The following is a 16,662-nucleotide window of genomic DNA, read 5'->3' on the forward strand; positions in this document are numbered from 1 at the left end:
AAAAGAAATACTTTTTAAATTGTCAGGTCATTTGAAAGAGGTCTGAATGGTATTTTTTAATGTTAGTTTTTACACTTCTTAAACAGCATTCCTTCTATATTAGAAATTCTTTTCAAAGTCACTCCTTTAATTTGTTCCATGTTAATTTTTAAGGATGAATTGGGATAACTGGACTCTCCTGTTACAAATGTTTTACATAGTAGTGCCATGTAGTTGTTGCCCACCATTATTGTGTTGTTGGTTTAAGTGTGTAGCTTTTATCTCATTCCCTAGAAACTGATTTCACATTCATTTAAAATTTTTGGTGTGGTAATATATTTGACCAGAAGAGGGCAGTATTTGTTCATATAAAACAAATGCTAGCCATTCTGTTGTATAAATATTATCAGATGTTCATTTTTGTGCCAGCCACTGAGCTTCTACGTTGAGGATTGTAAAATGGCCTTCCAGTGGAGGAGGCAGAGAACTGAGCAGACAATGTATTTGCAATTCAGGGTGTTTCCTGCTCTTAGATGAATGTATTGAGAGTACCTATGAAAACCCCTTAACTCATGGGGGTAAGGGTTATGGTCAGGGACAGCCTTCTTGAGAAGGGACTATTCATACCAGGCCCTGAGGACCACTGGGAAGTCAGGTAGGACATCTCTAGTGAAGGAATCCCATGTGCAGAGACACAGAGGTGGAAAAAGACCATGCCAGCTTACTTGGGACCTGTGAATAGTCAGGTTGGGCTGTATCTTAGCGGTACGTTGGGAAGGGTGGCTTCATGTGGAACTAGAGAACCAAGCAACTATCAGACTGGTCAGATCTTGAGGGATCTGTTATATCATGCTGAGGAGTTTGGGCTTTTTGAAGGATCTTACAGAAGAGGCGACAGAGTTGTATTTGTGTTTTAGGAAGATCTCTTTGTGGCATTGTGGTGAGGCTTTGGAAAGGGGCAGGATTTGAAACAAGGCTGTGGAAGTGGCACTGAGGATAAAGAGATAGATGGGTTTGAGAACTACCAGGAACTCAAAGATTGTCCAGGTTGTGTTTTGAGAGCTATGAAAGCATCTTTATTCCCAGGTATCTGTGGCGACAATGGTAGATAGTGCTTTCTACCAAGGCCAGAAACAGGAAGAAAGGGACAGGGTCTGGGAGGAGGTGAATAAGTTGAGTTTGGGGGCATGTTTAGCTGGAGATGACTGTGGGATGGAGCAATGCAGAGATCAGTGGGAAGTCCCAGGAGGGGCTAGAATTTTGTAAGGAGCATGTGTTGTCGGGGGTGAGCAAAGAGCCAGAGGGATAAAGAAGAGAATGGAGACAGTGAAAGCATGTCAGAGGAGTAGGAGGAAAGTGAGGCAGGAATGATTACCTTTGAGGGGCAGTTAACAATGGCTACAGAGGGATTGAAATAAGGACTGATGAGTCTTTTACATTTGGCAACAAAGAAGTCGTTTACCACTCTGTAGACATGGAGGAGTAATCCTGATTACAGGAGGCTGAAAAAGAATGTAATATACACAGTAAACGTTGACTTTTAATTTAAAAGGGAAAACTTATCTGTGAAGGAAAGAAAAGGTATAAGTCGAGTGCCTCCTTGGGCGTGCTGAATAAAGGATCAAGTGAAAGAACTTTTACTTGGTGAGTGTGGATGTCCAAGTATCTTGGAGATGTTGAGTGTGAGGTTTGCGAGGTTTAGCAGCACCAGATAGTATTAAGGTCCAGAGGAGAAGTTGCTAGTGTGGATCAGAGCAAAGGAAAATTAGTAGATCTAGGGGATCTAGGAAAGGACTTTTAAAAAATGAGATAAATTTGAATTTTTTTTTATTATTATTTGAGTCAAAAGGAAAGTTTATTAGAAAAACAATAACATTCCACGGATAAGGTGGTCTCCTCTCAAAGGCAGGGAGTGAAAGAGACAGTGAGAAGGACCCGAATTTTTTTTTTTTTTTAGTTTTAGTTTTCTGCCTGTATTTTCCTGTTTTAGCTATCGTTTGGGCAAGTTAATATAGAGTGAAAAATAATTATAAAAGCCACATGTTTTACGTCCATAAGCTTTGACAAATGTCTAATTTTCTTAATTTAAAAAACATTCTAGCGGGTAAAATGGATAAGCACCAGAGTGAGTGGTGTGGGTGTTAAGGGCGTTGGATGCATTCACTAATTTGAATTGCCATGTAGTCCTGCCTTTTTCCCATGCCCTGCCACTCTGCCGCTGCTGCTGCTACTGCTGCATTTTACCTTAGAAATAATGGCGTGACTAAGAAAAGCAAGAGACACATTTTATATGTTTATATTTGTTGCAGTCTTCTTTCCAAAGAAAATGCCAGTTCCTATTGATTATGAATGGCAATTCCTTCTGAATCGTGTTTTTCTTGCTCCTAGCTTGTGACCGCTGGTCAGTGCTTCCCAGACCTGATCTCCACCATGATGTCAACAGATTTGGTCATTCAGCAGTCTTATACAACAGGTAATTGGAGAAGAAATGCTTGCTTCTTTTCTCTTGTGTTTAAAATGAAAATGAAGTTAAATCTGAAGAAGTAGAATTGGACCTAACATTTTATTCACAGAATTTCCTCATCCTGTTAGTTTTTCATAGAACTACATAGGTATGAATTTCCTGATTTATATTTAAAATATTTGATTTGAATTTGAATTACCTCTAATTCCTTGTTTGTTGATGTGGTTTTGTTAGAATGCAGGAGCATGCTGTTTGGTGTTGTCTGAATGTGTGGGACACCAGAAGTTATGTGCAGTTACTGTCTTTATGGCCTCTGCTGTTTGCTATTGTTTGTACTACTTAGGTTGTCAAGTTTCTTGTAGTTGTACCTGAACATGTTTAAATGGGATACCTTACCTTAAGTGGGAGTTTGGAACAGATAATTTCAAGGATCTCTTCCAACTCTGAGATCCCACGATTTGCCAGGAAGATTGGTACTAACCCACAATGAGGTATCAAGTGATTCATTTTCAATGTGTCTCAATTTCCCTTAAATCAACAGAGGACTAACTAAAGCACAAAGATTTTGTGGCGCTCTGAGTATTTGTTACTATATCTGAAAACTGACACATTTCAATAACCAAAAAATGAACACCAGGTTTAATTTTTAACCTCACAACTATTGCCTTACTTAGTATCACATTAAGCAGTTTGGATTCAACTAGTTAATTTGTTGCTTAAATCAAATAAGCTCTATCATGCTCCTAGTAAAGTTGGCGTTCTCGGTGATTCTGAGTTAATGTGGTCATACTTCAGCTATGCAAGGGTAAGCGCAGTCCTGCAAAGAGACTTGGAGCAGTAACTGAAAGGAACAGCTGCAGCTACGGCAGTCTCAATGCCTCACAGCCCACTCTTCTCCCTACCTCCCTCAAAAACCACAAGGATAGGGAGGACCAGTCAAGATGGCATAGAGGGTAGAGGCTTTGTACATCTGCTCCTGCGAACACACCAAAATTGTGATGAAACCACAGAGCAAACAACAAGCAGAGACACCAAGGATCTGGATGAAGAGAAGCCCTACAACTAGAGAGAGAAATAAGAAACCACTTTGGAACAGTAGGAGGGGGCGATGACGCAGGGCGATGACAGAGGCTACGGCAGCTGCAGCTGGCAGGTGCAAACATTCCTCTTAAAGAGACCATGACCATGACTGGACTCTCGCATTGACGGACTCACTCACTCTGAGCTACAGCACTTGGGTGGCTGCTCAGGGGTCACCAGGGACGTATGGTGGTGGGACACTGAATCGTTGAACTTTGAGGCGAAGGCCAGAGGGGAAGCTTTCTCTTGGGCAGAAGTGCTGGTGGTCATTATTCCTTTTTTGAGCCTTCCCAGTGTGCAGATGTAGGCACTGCCATAGCTGTGCTGTCATCAGACCGGATAACAGAGATCACTCCACCCAGAGGGTTCCCTGAAACTCCATCCCTCCCAGCTTGCAGCCCTGCCCAAGCCTCATGCAGTGGTGTCTCCAGTGTGCCCTGTGCCCCTTGTTGAGCAACTCCAAGCTCCGCACTGGGTACAGCCAGCTTTGGTTTCTGGAGTGGCCTCTTGAGGCAACTATAAGCACAGCAGCCATCTACAGATTGCTTGCTGACTTTTCAGGTGGCACTGGTGGGGCACAGGCTAGGGCTAAACTTGGCTTGTAGCTAGACCCCTCTCAGGACTGTGCCACTGGGCCCCACAGTACTTCTACACAAAGCCACACTACTAAGAGGGGAAGACTTAGGGGCTTTACCTAGAATATAGAAACAGACACAGGGAGGCAGCCAAAGTGGAAACACAAAGAAGCATGTTCCACATGAAAGTACAAAACAGAGCTCCAGAAAAAGATCTAAACAAAGTGGAGTCAAACAATCTAATAGGTGCAGAGTTCAAAACACTGGTTATGAGGATGCTTAATGAACTTAGGGGAAGAGTAGATGAACCTAGTGAGAACTGAAGAGTATGTTAGAAGGGAATCAACAGAGTGGATGAAGAGGAGGTTCGAATCACTAATATAGAGGATGGGATAACAGAGGACACCCAATCAGAACAGCAACAAGAAAAAAGAATTTTTAAAAAAGTGAAGATAATTTAAGAAGCCCATGGGACAAGATTTGCGTCATAGGGGTACCAAAAGGAGAAGAAAGAAAACAAGAAGTTGAAAACCTATTTGAAGAAATAATGATAGAAAACTTCCCTAACCTGATGAAGAAAATAGGCATAAAACCCCAGCTCAGAGAGTTCAATCAAAGTGAACTCAAAGAGGCCCACACCAAGACACATCATAATTAAAATGCCAAAGGTTAAATACAAAGAGAGAGTCTTAAAAACATCAAGAGAAAAGCACTTAGTTACCTACAAGGGAGCTCTCATAAGACTGGCAGCTGATTTCTCAAAAGAAACTGCAGTCCAGAAGGGCTTGGCACAAAATATTCAAAGTGATGAAAAACCAGGATCTACAACCTAGGTTATTTTATCCAGCAAAGCCATAATTTCAAATCAAAGGACAGATAAAGAGCTTCCCAGACAAGAAAAAGCTAAAGGAGTTTATCACCACCAAGCCAGTATTACAGGAAATGTTAGAGGGGCTTATTTAAGAAGAAAAAATATGTATCAAAAATATGAACAAAGAATGGCAGTAACTACAAGTACTTCAAATGAAAAATAATTAAGTGCTTCAATCAAAAGATAGGATGGCTGAATGGATAAGAAAACAAGACTCTTACATATGCTGCCTACAAGAGACTCACTTCAGATTGAAAGACACACACAAACTAAATGTAAAGGAATGGAAAAAGACATTGCACAATGGACCTAGAGGGTAATTGTGCCAAATGGAATAAGTCAGATATGTGCAGAAACTAAGATAGAGTTCAAAGTTAAATTGAACTGCTTCAGCCTGTGGGAGTGTCCTCATGCATTTGAGGGAGCTGAGCTTTCAGCCGATTTTCCAGGCTAAAGGGACAGACACCAGAGATTTTTTGTATGTAGTACATGCTAAATAGATATTTCTGACTGAATAAGTAAGTGGATAGGGTGGTTTGGATTTTGTTCTTTTTAGAGACAGATACTATGAATGATCACATTAAGATTTTTTTTTTTACCCTTAGACTAAAAACAAATTAAACTCATTAGTACATGTTAATATGTAAAAGATAATAGACCCAATTTTAATATTAGTGCTAGAAATTTAATGTAGTTTTGAAATAAAAAAGAGATTTAGGCAAAATGCAGATAAATCATGTACTGTGGGGTTTTTCCCCAAAGGAAGTTAAAACTCTTTATTATGGAAATTTGAAACCCTAACCCACTACAGATTATTTTGAAGCAGCTCTCTGGCATATAATTTCATCAGAATATAGTTGAGTCTCAATATTTGTATTATAGTTGTATTCTATAAAGTCACCACAAACACTGAATTAGGGAATATTGAATTATATTGCTCCTAGAAGGAATACAAGCTTAGGTTCCTACAAGCCTCTGGTCACAACATTTTCATTAACTAAACAATTTATAATCTTGTTTAATGTGTGTTTCTGTTTAAAGACACCTTATTTAATATATATATAGTTGATTCATTCACATTGAACTCATATCATCAGCACTATAATTCATACCTGAAGTTTATCAGACACATATTTTCTCTATTATAGTAATACTAGACAGCACTTCGCCATTACACTTAGAGGTCATTTAAAATAGCAAAATTACCAACATAAAGCACAAAAATATAAACCATAAAAAGGACACTTGTTTATAATACGAGAACTAAAACAAGAAGACGGAATGTCACCTTGTTGACCTCAGCTGGGAATATGCATATTGAGCAACTCCAATTTTCTGTGCATGCACATGTCTGCAAATGACTATGAATCCCCTGCAAGTATTGATTTTGAAATTAGAAATAAATTTTAGCAAGTGGGCATATTTGTAAATACAGAATCTATAAATAATGAGGATTGACTAGGTATCTTCTAAAGATAAGACTTTTTGAAAAACACAACCACAATACAATTGTCCCCTTTTAAAAGTGAATAGTAATTCTTTCATATCACTCAATGTTCAAATTTCATATCACTCAGTGTTCAAATTTCCCGATTGCCTCATAATTTTAAAAAATTAAATTTGTTCAAATTATCCAAATAAGGTCCAAAAATTACAGTTTCTTGAAATGTTTTTAAGTTTGTTACCCCAGCATTTCCCCCCCCCCTTATTTGTTAAAGAAACTGGTTGTTTGTCCTGTAAAGTTTCCTATAGTCTAGATTTTGATTATTGCACACTGAACTTTGATTATTGCTCTCCTGAACTTCTTGCAGATTAGCTCGATTACATTCACTTCTATGTTTTGGGGATCACATCATAATGTTGATTCCCTCCCTTTACCAATTTTTAACATGATAAACTGATTTCTTAGCATTCTCCAAAAATGAGAAATGAAGTTTCTTTTTGGGGAAGTGGTTGTGTATCATTATGAACTCATGGATTTAAAAATATTTGATGCATTTTCAATCCATTATAGTTTTTATTTTATTCTTATTAAATTCAAACATTTCCCAATTTTTGCCAGCCAGCACCTTTTCATTCTAGCTATTGAGTCTTCTTGATACCACTGTAGTCTTCCTTTCTTTCCAGCATGCCAAGATCTTCCAAGCACACCATGAGCATTTCTTGTTCCAGACATGAAATTAGATTTTGCTCTGAAGATTCCTAGTTTTTTTGAGGGGTGGGAGAGAGAATAGTTGTTAGATACCCCAATATAAATACTAGTCATGTTCAGTGCTGCTGAGTTCATTGTTTTTAGGCCTTTGTTGTTGTTTTCTTTTTAAGAGAAAAATGAATTTGTGTGTGTGCTTGAGCTTCCTCTTCCCTCAATATATAAATGGTTGTACACTCTACATATACTTTTCTCTGCATCTCCTTTTTTTTTTCACATAATAGTATATCCTGGAGATTACTCCATTGCAGTATGTGGAAGTCTTCCTCATTCCTTTTTAAATCTACTACTATTTCGTGTGTGGATGTATCATAGTTTATACATCACATTACTTAATTGATGAACATTTTGGGTTGTTTGTGTCTTTGCTGTTATCATCAACACTTTTGTGAATGGCCTACTTCTTCTTGTACTTTTGCTATTATATCTTTGTGATGGACTTCTGGAAATGCGATTTCAGTTTCAAAAGACAGTTACATAGCTTTGTTAGATATTACCAAATTCCCCTGTAAAGGCTGTACCATTTGTATGCCCAGCAGCTGTGTATGACAGTACTTGTTTTTCTACCTCACCTGTCCATATATTGTCAAACTTTTGTTTTTAGGTGAGAAATAGTACTTCAGTGTAATTTTAATTTGCATTTCTCTTATGATTGAGGTTAATCATCTTTTCATATGCTTGAGGTCATTTCCATTTTTCCCTTAAAAACTGGCTGAAGCTCTCTCTCTATTACGAATCTTTCTTTTTTATAACATAGTTTGTAAATAATTTTTCACAGTTTATCATTTTTCTTTTACTTATAGCATTATTTTCTATGCAAAAGTCTTTATATAATCAATTTTTTTCAGTATTTTTTTTATTACCTTCTGGATTTTAAGTCATGGGGAATTTTTTTCCTTCTGTGTAGTGTATGTATAGTTTCATTTTTTTTTTCAAGTGATTCTCTGATTCAATAGAAATTTATCCTGATGTAGAGAATGAAAAATGAATTCAATTTTATCTTTTTCATATGTTTATTTACTAATCTTGATACCACTTATTGGAAAGTCCATCTTTTACTACTAACAAGATGCTACTTTAACTGTTTACTAAATTTGCATGTGCACTTTTATCTGTTTCTTATTGGTTTATGTTGTCATTACATGGTTTTAATTAGGCTTTATCTATGCTTTTAAAATTGTACATATTTATTTTTAATATTTAAAAACATGTTAAAAACATGTAGATGCAGAATTATGGTTCATTTTAAAAGACGTTAGCTTATCCTGACACTAAAATATTCCAGGGAATCTTGGTTAAAAGTCCTCAATCAGGTTAAAAGTCCTCAATCAGGTTATCATGAGAACTTTTTAATATAGTTCTGTAAAGAGGAGGTGGATTATTGGAACTATTCTGGGTAGGACAGGCCAGGATGAAAGGTTGGAATTTGGGAAGGAAGGGTATAAGAATGCTTTCTGAGATCTTGAAAAATAATTTCTTACAGGACTTTTGATAAGTAAGATTTGTATGAAGACTATGTGTATCATGCCTTTGTTTATTAAGGTTTCAGTAAAATGCTCTCTCTCTCTTTTTTTTTTTTTTTTTTTTTTTAGCACCATGTATGTATTTGGTGGTTTCAATAGTCTCCTCCTCAGTGACATCCTGGTATTCACCTCAGAACGGTGCGAAGCACACCAGAGTAAAGCTGCTTGTCTAGCAGCGGGACCTGGCATCCGATGTGTGTGGGACACTGAGTCATCTCAGTGTATCTCCTGGGAGTTGGCAACTGAAACACAAGAAGAAACGTTAAAGTCAGAATGTTTTGCCAAAAGAAGTATGTTTTTTCCTCTTCTTAAAATTCAATTAGAGATCTCATTTTACTTGAATATATATAAACTAGCATATATACACTTTTTAATTTTCATTTTTATTATCTGTAATTACTCAGTCATAACTTATGCAGAGGCTTTATAGGTGTTTGAAAATTGGTTTGTAAGCATCTTTACAATGAATGGGGGCATGGTATCTGGCTTCAGAGCTTCCTGTGGATCATGGAGACAGATACGTCCTTGGCATTGCATAGACTTGGTAAACCAACTCCAGAACCTGGCTGCAGTTAGTTTGAGGCAATGCAGTCCAATGATTCTTTCGTGCATGTAATGATGGAAGTGTTTTATATCTGCACTGTCCTAATAGGGTAGCTACTAGCCACATGTGGCTATAAAACACTTGGAATGAGGGTGGTGTGACTGAAGAACTGAATTTTAGATTTTAATTAATTTAAATTAAAAACTACATGTTACTAATAGCTACTATATTGCATTATGTGGTTCTGACTTTACGAATGAGATTAAGAGGGTCAGCCTAGAAAAGCTATGTGGGATTAGATTGTTCTTGTGGATAGAGGTAGAGTTGCTGTCTTTGCAAAGAACTATTCTTTTCTAGCTTCTCTAATTGGGCACAGCAATGAGAGCAAAACAGACAGTTGCTGCGGATGAGCACTGACTGGTCCTTGCTTCCAGAACCACCCCTTATATTTTCCAAGCTTTCTTCAGCTTATCTACTTCACTTCTTACCGTTTTGCTCTGACATACAGCACAGTGCAATACATAGATGTAATATGTGAGAAAGCCCTTTAAAAGTAAGGAAAATGTCTCTGTAAAATACTTGTTTACTTTAATTAATTTAAAGTATGTTGACTGAATTTCTTAACCATTAGGGTTGGCATAGTAGTTACCATGAGAGTTAAGGTGGATAGAGGCAGCTTTTACTCTTAAGCTGGACATAAGTCCTCAGTAAAAACACCCAGGCAACCTTCCAGGTTCCTTGGCGGGCTGGTCAGTGCTGGAGAACTGAGATGACTAGAACCCAATAGGATTAGTCACTGTCTCCTAAAAGGGATAACATCAGTAAAATAGTTATTTTTAACCAAATTTTATAAATTCAAATTAAATATGCAGGTTTATAGGAAATAATATTCACTTACCTTAGATGATTCAGGATGAACCCATTTGCTGTTAACTCATCTCAGATATCACCTCCCTGTTTTACTCTGCTTTCTGTTTGGGCACAGTCCTTGGGCTAGTGACCAGGGCAGGAAGAGCTACCTAAGGAATAGGCAGCTAGGGTCTTTGTGAGAGCGGGCCCTGCCTTTTCTTATCCATGGTTTCCATCATATGCCATGTTCACAAGTGATTCAACAGACTAGGCAATATGGTTGTACAGCCTCTCTTTCGTTGCCGACCATGACCTGTTTAGATTCGATAGGAGATGCAGCAGGTCTATAGTAGCCCAGAAGTTCTCAAACTTGTACTCTTGGATTTACATATAGGTGCATAAAATGCAGCTCAGTCTAGTGTCTCCTTTGTGGTTCTCTGGTGTTACCTACTTCCTATACCCAGATCAGCCTAGCATTTCTAGCTGGGAGGAATGGTTTAGTCTTCTATCTTACTTTATTTGGGAAGCTCTTGGCATTCATTCTATTGCTAGTTGATTTTTTTCTTGCGAAGAAAACTGTTTAAAGAACCAGGCCTGCTTTCATTATATCTTGTTGTTAAATTAAATTATTTTCGTTTTTCACTTTCTCTGTACTTTCGTTGGGTGAGTGGGTACAGAATAACGTTTCTTGAGATTGTTTACTTATTGCTAAATACTATTTTAACCTGAACACACCAATATATTTTCCTGTACATTGCATTCCTCAGTTTACTTCTCAACCCTTGTTACATTTTTTTAACACTTAGTCTCAGATTGTGCTAAGTAGTAGCTGTAACGGTCTGTGACTTCTCTGAGGAGAAGGTGTCACAGTTGTTGACTTTTTTCTCTTCATAGCTCTCGACCATGACAGATGTGACCAGCACACAGATTGTTACAGCTGCACAGCCAACACCAATGACTGCCACTGGTGCAATGACCACTGTGTCCCTAGAAACCACAGCTGCACGGAAGGACAGGTGAGGGGCCATTTCTCAAAGATTTCAGAGGATGGAAAACTCGTGAATGGGATTGGGTGTAGATTATAGTGTGTATGATATAAATACTGTCCCAGAGTTATTTTTAAAACCTCCAGTGTAGATTTGGATTTTATCATTGCTTAGGTTTTCTTTTAGGAAGGGTTGCTCTATATGTCCTAATTCCAGAGATCCCTTTTGCTACAGGATTGACATATGGTGTTTTAGAAGAAGGAAAGACTGGTACTCCCTAGGCCTGGCTATCACTAAGTACTAGATCCTTGGTGTAAGGCTTGTAATGATGAAGCTTGTAACCTGTGCAAGGTCTTGGAAACAAATTAGGACTTGATTGAAAGTAGTTGCCACTCTGAATTGTGAAAATACTACATTTTGTAAAATCTCCCTGTTTTATATTTTGGCTTGGCATAATTAATGCTCACCATTTATAATTTTTTATTAAGATTATAAGGCAAAAAAGATGATGACTCAGCTTTATAGTTTACGACAGTTTATAAGACATTCTCTGTCAATCTGTAAACAGTTCATAAAATATAAAACTGTTAGCCTGTTTGGGAGGCATTTGAAGAGCCTTATGTTCAATATCCTCACCTTACAGATGAGCAGGTTGAAGCATGGTGTTTAAGAATGCACTGTTCCTTGCCAGGTGAAGGTGTGTCCTTGAACACAACATTTACTACAATGTGTCCACTGCAGCGCTTCTTTATCTGCATCTTATTTGTTTATTTGTCTGTTTGCAGTTTGCTTCCTCAGTTAGATTTTGTCTTCATCGTGACTTCTCTCTGTGGATGTAAGAGAAAAGCTTTTGTCCACTGTGTTCTAGATCTCCATTTCCAGGTATGGGAATTGCCCCAAGGATAACCCCATGTACTACTGTAACAAGAAGACCAGCTGCAGGAGCTGTGCCCTGGACCAGAACTGCCAGTGGGAGCCCCGGAATCAGGAGTGCATCGCCCTACCCGGTAGGCCTTGCAGGGGCATCTTGTGTGTGGGTCCAGAGACTTCACACTCATGCCACTAGTACTGTGCAGCCTAGATCAAATCCAGTGGTGGGGAGAAGCTCATGTCATCCAGTCATCCTCCATACCACTCTGTGGTTGTTACTTTCTAAAACAAAAATATAGTTCTTAAGTATTTGTTCTTACTGTCCTTTGAAATAAAGTGAAGCATCATCTGTTCTGGACAGTTGAATGACAGCTTGGCTCCATTTCATTGAGCCTACTCCGTTGTCCTCACCCCACTCTGCTGTGGAAACTTGAGAATAGAATGCAGCAGTCTCAGCAGCCAATCTGCTGGGCACTTTGTGAAGAGTACTTCTTATTGACCACTGGGGTTAGATTGTCAGCACCTTCTGACAAGGAGAGGAGAGATTCCTGTGTCAGCATCACTTCCTGGGGTGATTTTCAGCCCCAAACACATCAATTTATGGCATTTCTGAGGTTTGGGATGATGAGTTAGAGGGTCTGAGTCCAACAAGCCATGACTGAAACTCTGTGATATATTTGCTCACTTGAGATGTCCAGGAAGGAGGGCTTCTGTGGCTCCATGTAACATCCGAGGCGTGTGCAGGGAAGTTATGCTCCATAGGCCCATGTCGAATGTCCTCTGGGAATACTTGATTCAGCTTGCATGAGTGGGCTTCTTGTTCTTTATCTCATGGCATCTCAAATTTTAATGCACAGTAGAGTACCTGAAGATCTTGCTAGAAGTCAGATTCTGGTACAAATCTTGGTGAGACCTAGAATCTACATTTGAAAAAGCTGTGACACTGTTGCCACACTTTGAGAAGCAAGTCTTTATCTGCTCGTAAATGATCCCTGTCCCGTGATATCTTTCATTTATCTCACTGACTGTTAGTGAACCTTGTTGATGGTGTCTCCAGAGTACTTTGGTTCTGGTGAAGTTGCTTTGCACATTCACTGGCTTCTAGGAAGAATTCACAGTTTCTGTGCAGTTCTTTGGGTGGGTTCAGGGTGATGACAGTAACAAATTAAAGGGTTACTTTGTATGCTGTAGCCATATGACTTTGAGTTTTTTTCCCCTAAGAGGATCTTTCCATCTCCCTTTTGGGATGATTTGTGCACTTGATTTTACCTTCCACTTGATATGAAACAGTGCAACTTTTGAAGACTGTAGACTTTTTCATTTACCAACTCATTTCCCTTCTTGCAGTTTTATGCCCACCTTTCCTAATTGTTCTTCAAAAGGAGGTTTATAAATTCTAACACTGGCACAAAGCAGGTGTTTTTCTGTAAGACACATGACGATCTTTTTGAGTCCAAAGTCCTACCTTCAATTAAGTAGGTAGTCATAGGACAGAGGTCTTTCAACAGAATATGTTTGTTGAGATTCAGAGAATATAACTGATAGACATTTTTAAAGTTCTTATATTCTGAATTTAGTGCTTAATAATGTATCTGATGCCCTCACCACAACCACATCAAGTACGTGGAACTCAAATCACAAAAAAAAATTAGGTTTTTAGTAATACGAACTGGTAGTATGATCGTTTTGTGTAATTTCTAAAACTTTTTCTCTCCCTCTCTTCTTTATAAAAGAAAATATCTGTGGCATTGGCTGGCATTTGGTTGTAAACTCATGTTTGAAAATTACTACTGCCAAGGAGAATTATGACAACGCTAAATTGTCCTGTAGGAACCACAATGCCTTTTTGGCTTCTCTTACATCCCCGAAGAAGGTAGAATTTGTCCTTAAGCAGCTGCGAATAATGCAATCATCTCAGAGCATGGTGAGTTAAAATCCTCAGAACCTAAATTTCTAGTATCCACCTTTCTACTGAGGGCATGAATACAGTTCACCTGTGACGTGCTTGACCAGAGGAGGAACGTTTGTGCAGTGTAATAGACAGTGGACCTGCACTGTCAGATTCTCTTCTTTTAACGCTTTTTTTCCTTAAGATTTTTAACATTTTATTTTTATTGGTCATATCTATTAAATTATAAGATATTTGAATACTTACATGTGCATCGAATAGTAACATGTGTACATATACACATCCTTGCGACATCAGTAGATAATTTCATATCCATTTTATTCCTAGGTTCTGCTGTGGGGCGAGGGTGGTGTCCCTTCAAATTAACTAGGTTGAGTTAAGCCACCTGAGTCTCTCAGATCTCCAGCATTATTAGTGTGTAATATAATTTAATAGTTATCACCCTGAGACATGTACATCCTATTGGGTCTTTTTAAGGCCTGGCCAGCCCCCGGTGAGGGTACTTATTAAGCCTTTGAGCACAGAAAGACCCTAAGTCGTTTCATATCTGCCCATTGCTCTCAGGTGGTTTGTAGTTGACATTCTACAATTTCATTTGATCCTTTTAAGTCCAAAGTTCTAGATTGTGGTCCTACCCTCAATTAAGTAGGTACTCACAGGACAAAGCTCTTTTAATAGCGCTGGCTTTGGTACGGAGCAGTTCAGGGGAATGCTTTTCTAGTTAGGCAGGAGGAGGATGGGCAGCACTTCCTTGGGTACAGACTTCTTCAGGTGAGGACATGGAGTGTAGTCTCTGGATACCACCAAGAGGGCCATTCTGCGACTAGTAGGAGGTGCCCTGTATTTTACCTTTCTCCAGTTAGTCTTTTTTTGCCAGTGCAACTTTGGCATGTTATGGGCACCCACACATTAGTAATACCTTATGAATGTGGTTGCCTTGGGGTACACTGTGGCCACATTTGATATTTTATATTTTGAACTTTTTTAAATTGTATAACCTCCATTGGAAACTGTCATGTTGTTTGTTTCTCTTGGCCTCACCTGAAATATAAGTCTCTCCCAGCATTCTGTCTTTGACTGTCATCTGGTCTTACCTACAGTCACTCACTCAGAAAATTGGTGGCTTATAACTTTGCTAGTTACCAGTAACTCCCAATTCCATGTGTCTGAAAGAATGGCTGGTTAGAAGGGCTCAGCTATCCCAGTTGGCCATAGATGTCTTATCTTCTGGTCCCTCTTTTCTCTTCCTCAGATTTTGTAGCTCCAGAGGGTTCTGAGTAGTCTGATCTGGAACTACCTTTTTTATAACAGGAATTCACAATCTTGTGATAAGACTGACAGTGAGAGACAACTAAAGAAACACAGATATCAGTCTAGACTTGGAGCCCAGGCTTACATGGATAAACAAGAAAGAGCACCCAACTTAGCCATTAGGGCAGAGAGGCTAGCTAATAGCCAGAAAGAGGTAACCCCCAGAGGTGAGAAGGAGTGAGCTGAGAAAGTGAAAATGGAAGGGCTCTCTGTATTTTGGTAGAAGGATAAGCTGCAGGTAAGGATGCATGACTGGCTGCAGGCTAGGTGGAAGAGAATTTCTATAACCGGACCTAATGAGGGATCAAGGCCAAATCCCGAGAGAGGCCTTATCTACAATGCTAATTGCTTTGAAAGCAAAGAGAAGAGAGTTTTTGAAGGACTTTTAAAAAACATTAATTCTTAACTTAAAAAAAAACACATTAAAAGGAAATTTAGAAAATACTAACGTTAAAATAAGTATTACTTATTACAACTAAAAATAACCGCTTTTGGGTGTGTTCATTTCTTTTCAGTCTTTTAATAGGCATGCATATTTTTTCCTCTCAAAAATGGAAATACATCATATATTTTGTTTTGTAACTGCCAAAATTAGGAATCGCTTTCATTTCTGAGCTGAACTTTGTACTTTTATTATTTTTTAATGTTTTTTACTTTTTATTTTTTTAATGCAATTGGTAGGAAATTTTAGTAGAGCAGGAGACAGACTTTCCGAGGGGTTTACTGTCCTATTATTTTCTATGACATTCAGTGCCAGCCAGTACCAGCCAGTGCCCCCCAGCTAAAGGGGAGGCTCTTCATTCACCTGAACTGGCCACTGCCGCAAAACAGGCTTAGTCAGTGATTTGAGGATAGGCATATAACCAATATTTCATAAATATTGGCTAGATGGTTTCATGTATGAATAGACATTTAAACCAAGTTTGGGGGTGACCATCTCTTCATAGCATTTGTCATAGGCTGTAAAAATTTTAGAACTTGATTATTGCTTTGCTATTCTGTGAAATTTTTGATATACTGCCTCTCTGAGCTGTATTTTTTGTTCTTTGTAAAATGGCACATTTAAGTGCCAAGAATGATATGTAACGTAAAAATGATGATTTGTCCTAATCTGTCACAGCTGAGTTAGGATAGGGAAGTTTTCCCATATCTGGGATATATGTAACTTCATGGTTTTTATGTAGAAACCTATTTTAGTCAAGACATTGATTATATTCATAGCTGTGTCTGTTTTTGCCTATAGTCCAAGCTTACCTTGACCCCGTGGGTTGGCCTTCGGAAAATCAATGTGTCCTACTGGTGTTGGGAAGATATGTCCCCATTCACAAATAGTTTGCTACAGTGGATGCCATCTGAGCCCAGTGATGCTGGATTCTGTGGAATCTTATCAGAACCCAGTATTCGGGGCTTGAAGGCTGCAACCTGCATCAACCCACTCAATGGTAGTGTCTGCGAAAGGCCTGGTAAGTATATGGGGAAAATTATGCATTAC

The 16,662-nt window shown here is 38.6% G+C and overlaps 1 protein-coding gene across 5 annotated transcripts in view; it reads left to right on the forward strand.

The window, feature by feature from the left end:
- The window catches only part of ATRN (attractin), a 172,299-nt gene that overhangs the window by 93,966 nt on the left and 61,671 nt on the right, over nucleotides 1-16,662 (forward strand). For all 5 annotated transcript variants that reach the window (XM_016139006.2, XM_036229603.1, XM_016138745.2 and 2 more), the window contains exons 11-16: nucleotides 2,368-2,452; nucleotides 8,771-8,991; nucleotides 10,989-11,110; nucleotides 11,949-12,087; nucleotides 13,684-13,874; nucleotides 16,414-16,633. In XM_016139006.2, the coding sequence (XP_015994492.2) occupies nucleotides 2,368-2,452; nucleotides 8,771-8,991; nucleotides 10,989-11,110; nucleotides 11,949-12,087; nucleotides 13,684-13,874; nucleotides 16,414-16,633 (978 nt within the window). The remainder of the gene's footprint in view (nucleotides 1-2,367; nucleotides 2,453-8,770; nucleotides 8,992-10,988; nucleotides 11,111-11,948; nucleotides 12,088-13,683; nucleotides 13,875-16,413; nucleotides 16,634-16,662) is intronic.

Source organism: Rousettus aegyptiacus, unplaced genomic scaffold, assembly GCF_014176215.1.
Source record: "Rousettus aegyptiacus isolate mRouAeg1 unplaced genomic scaffold, mRouAeg1.p scaffold_m13_p_12, whole genome shotgun sequence".
Taxonomy (NCBI): domain Eukaryota; kingdom Metazoa; phylum Chordata; class Mammalia; order Chiroptera; family Pteropodidae; genus Rousettus; species Rousettus aegyptiacus.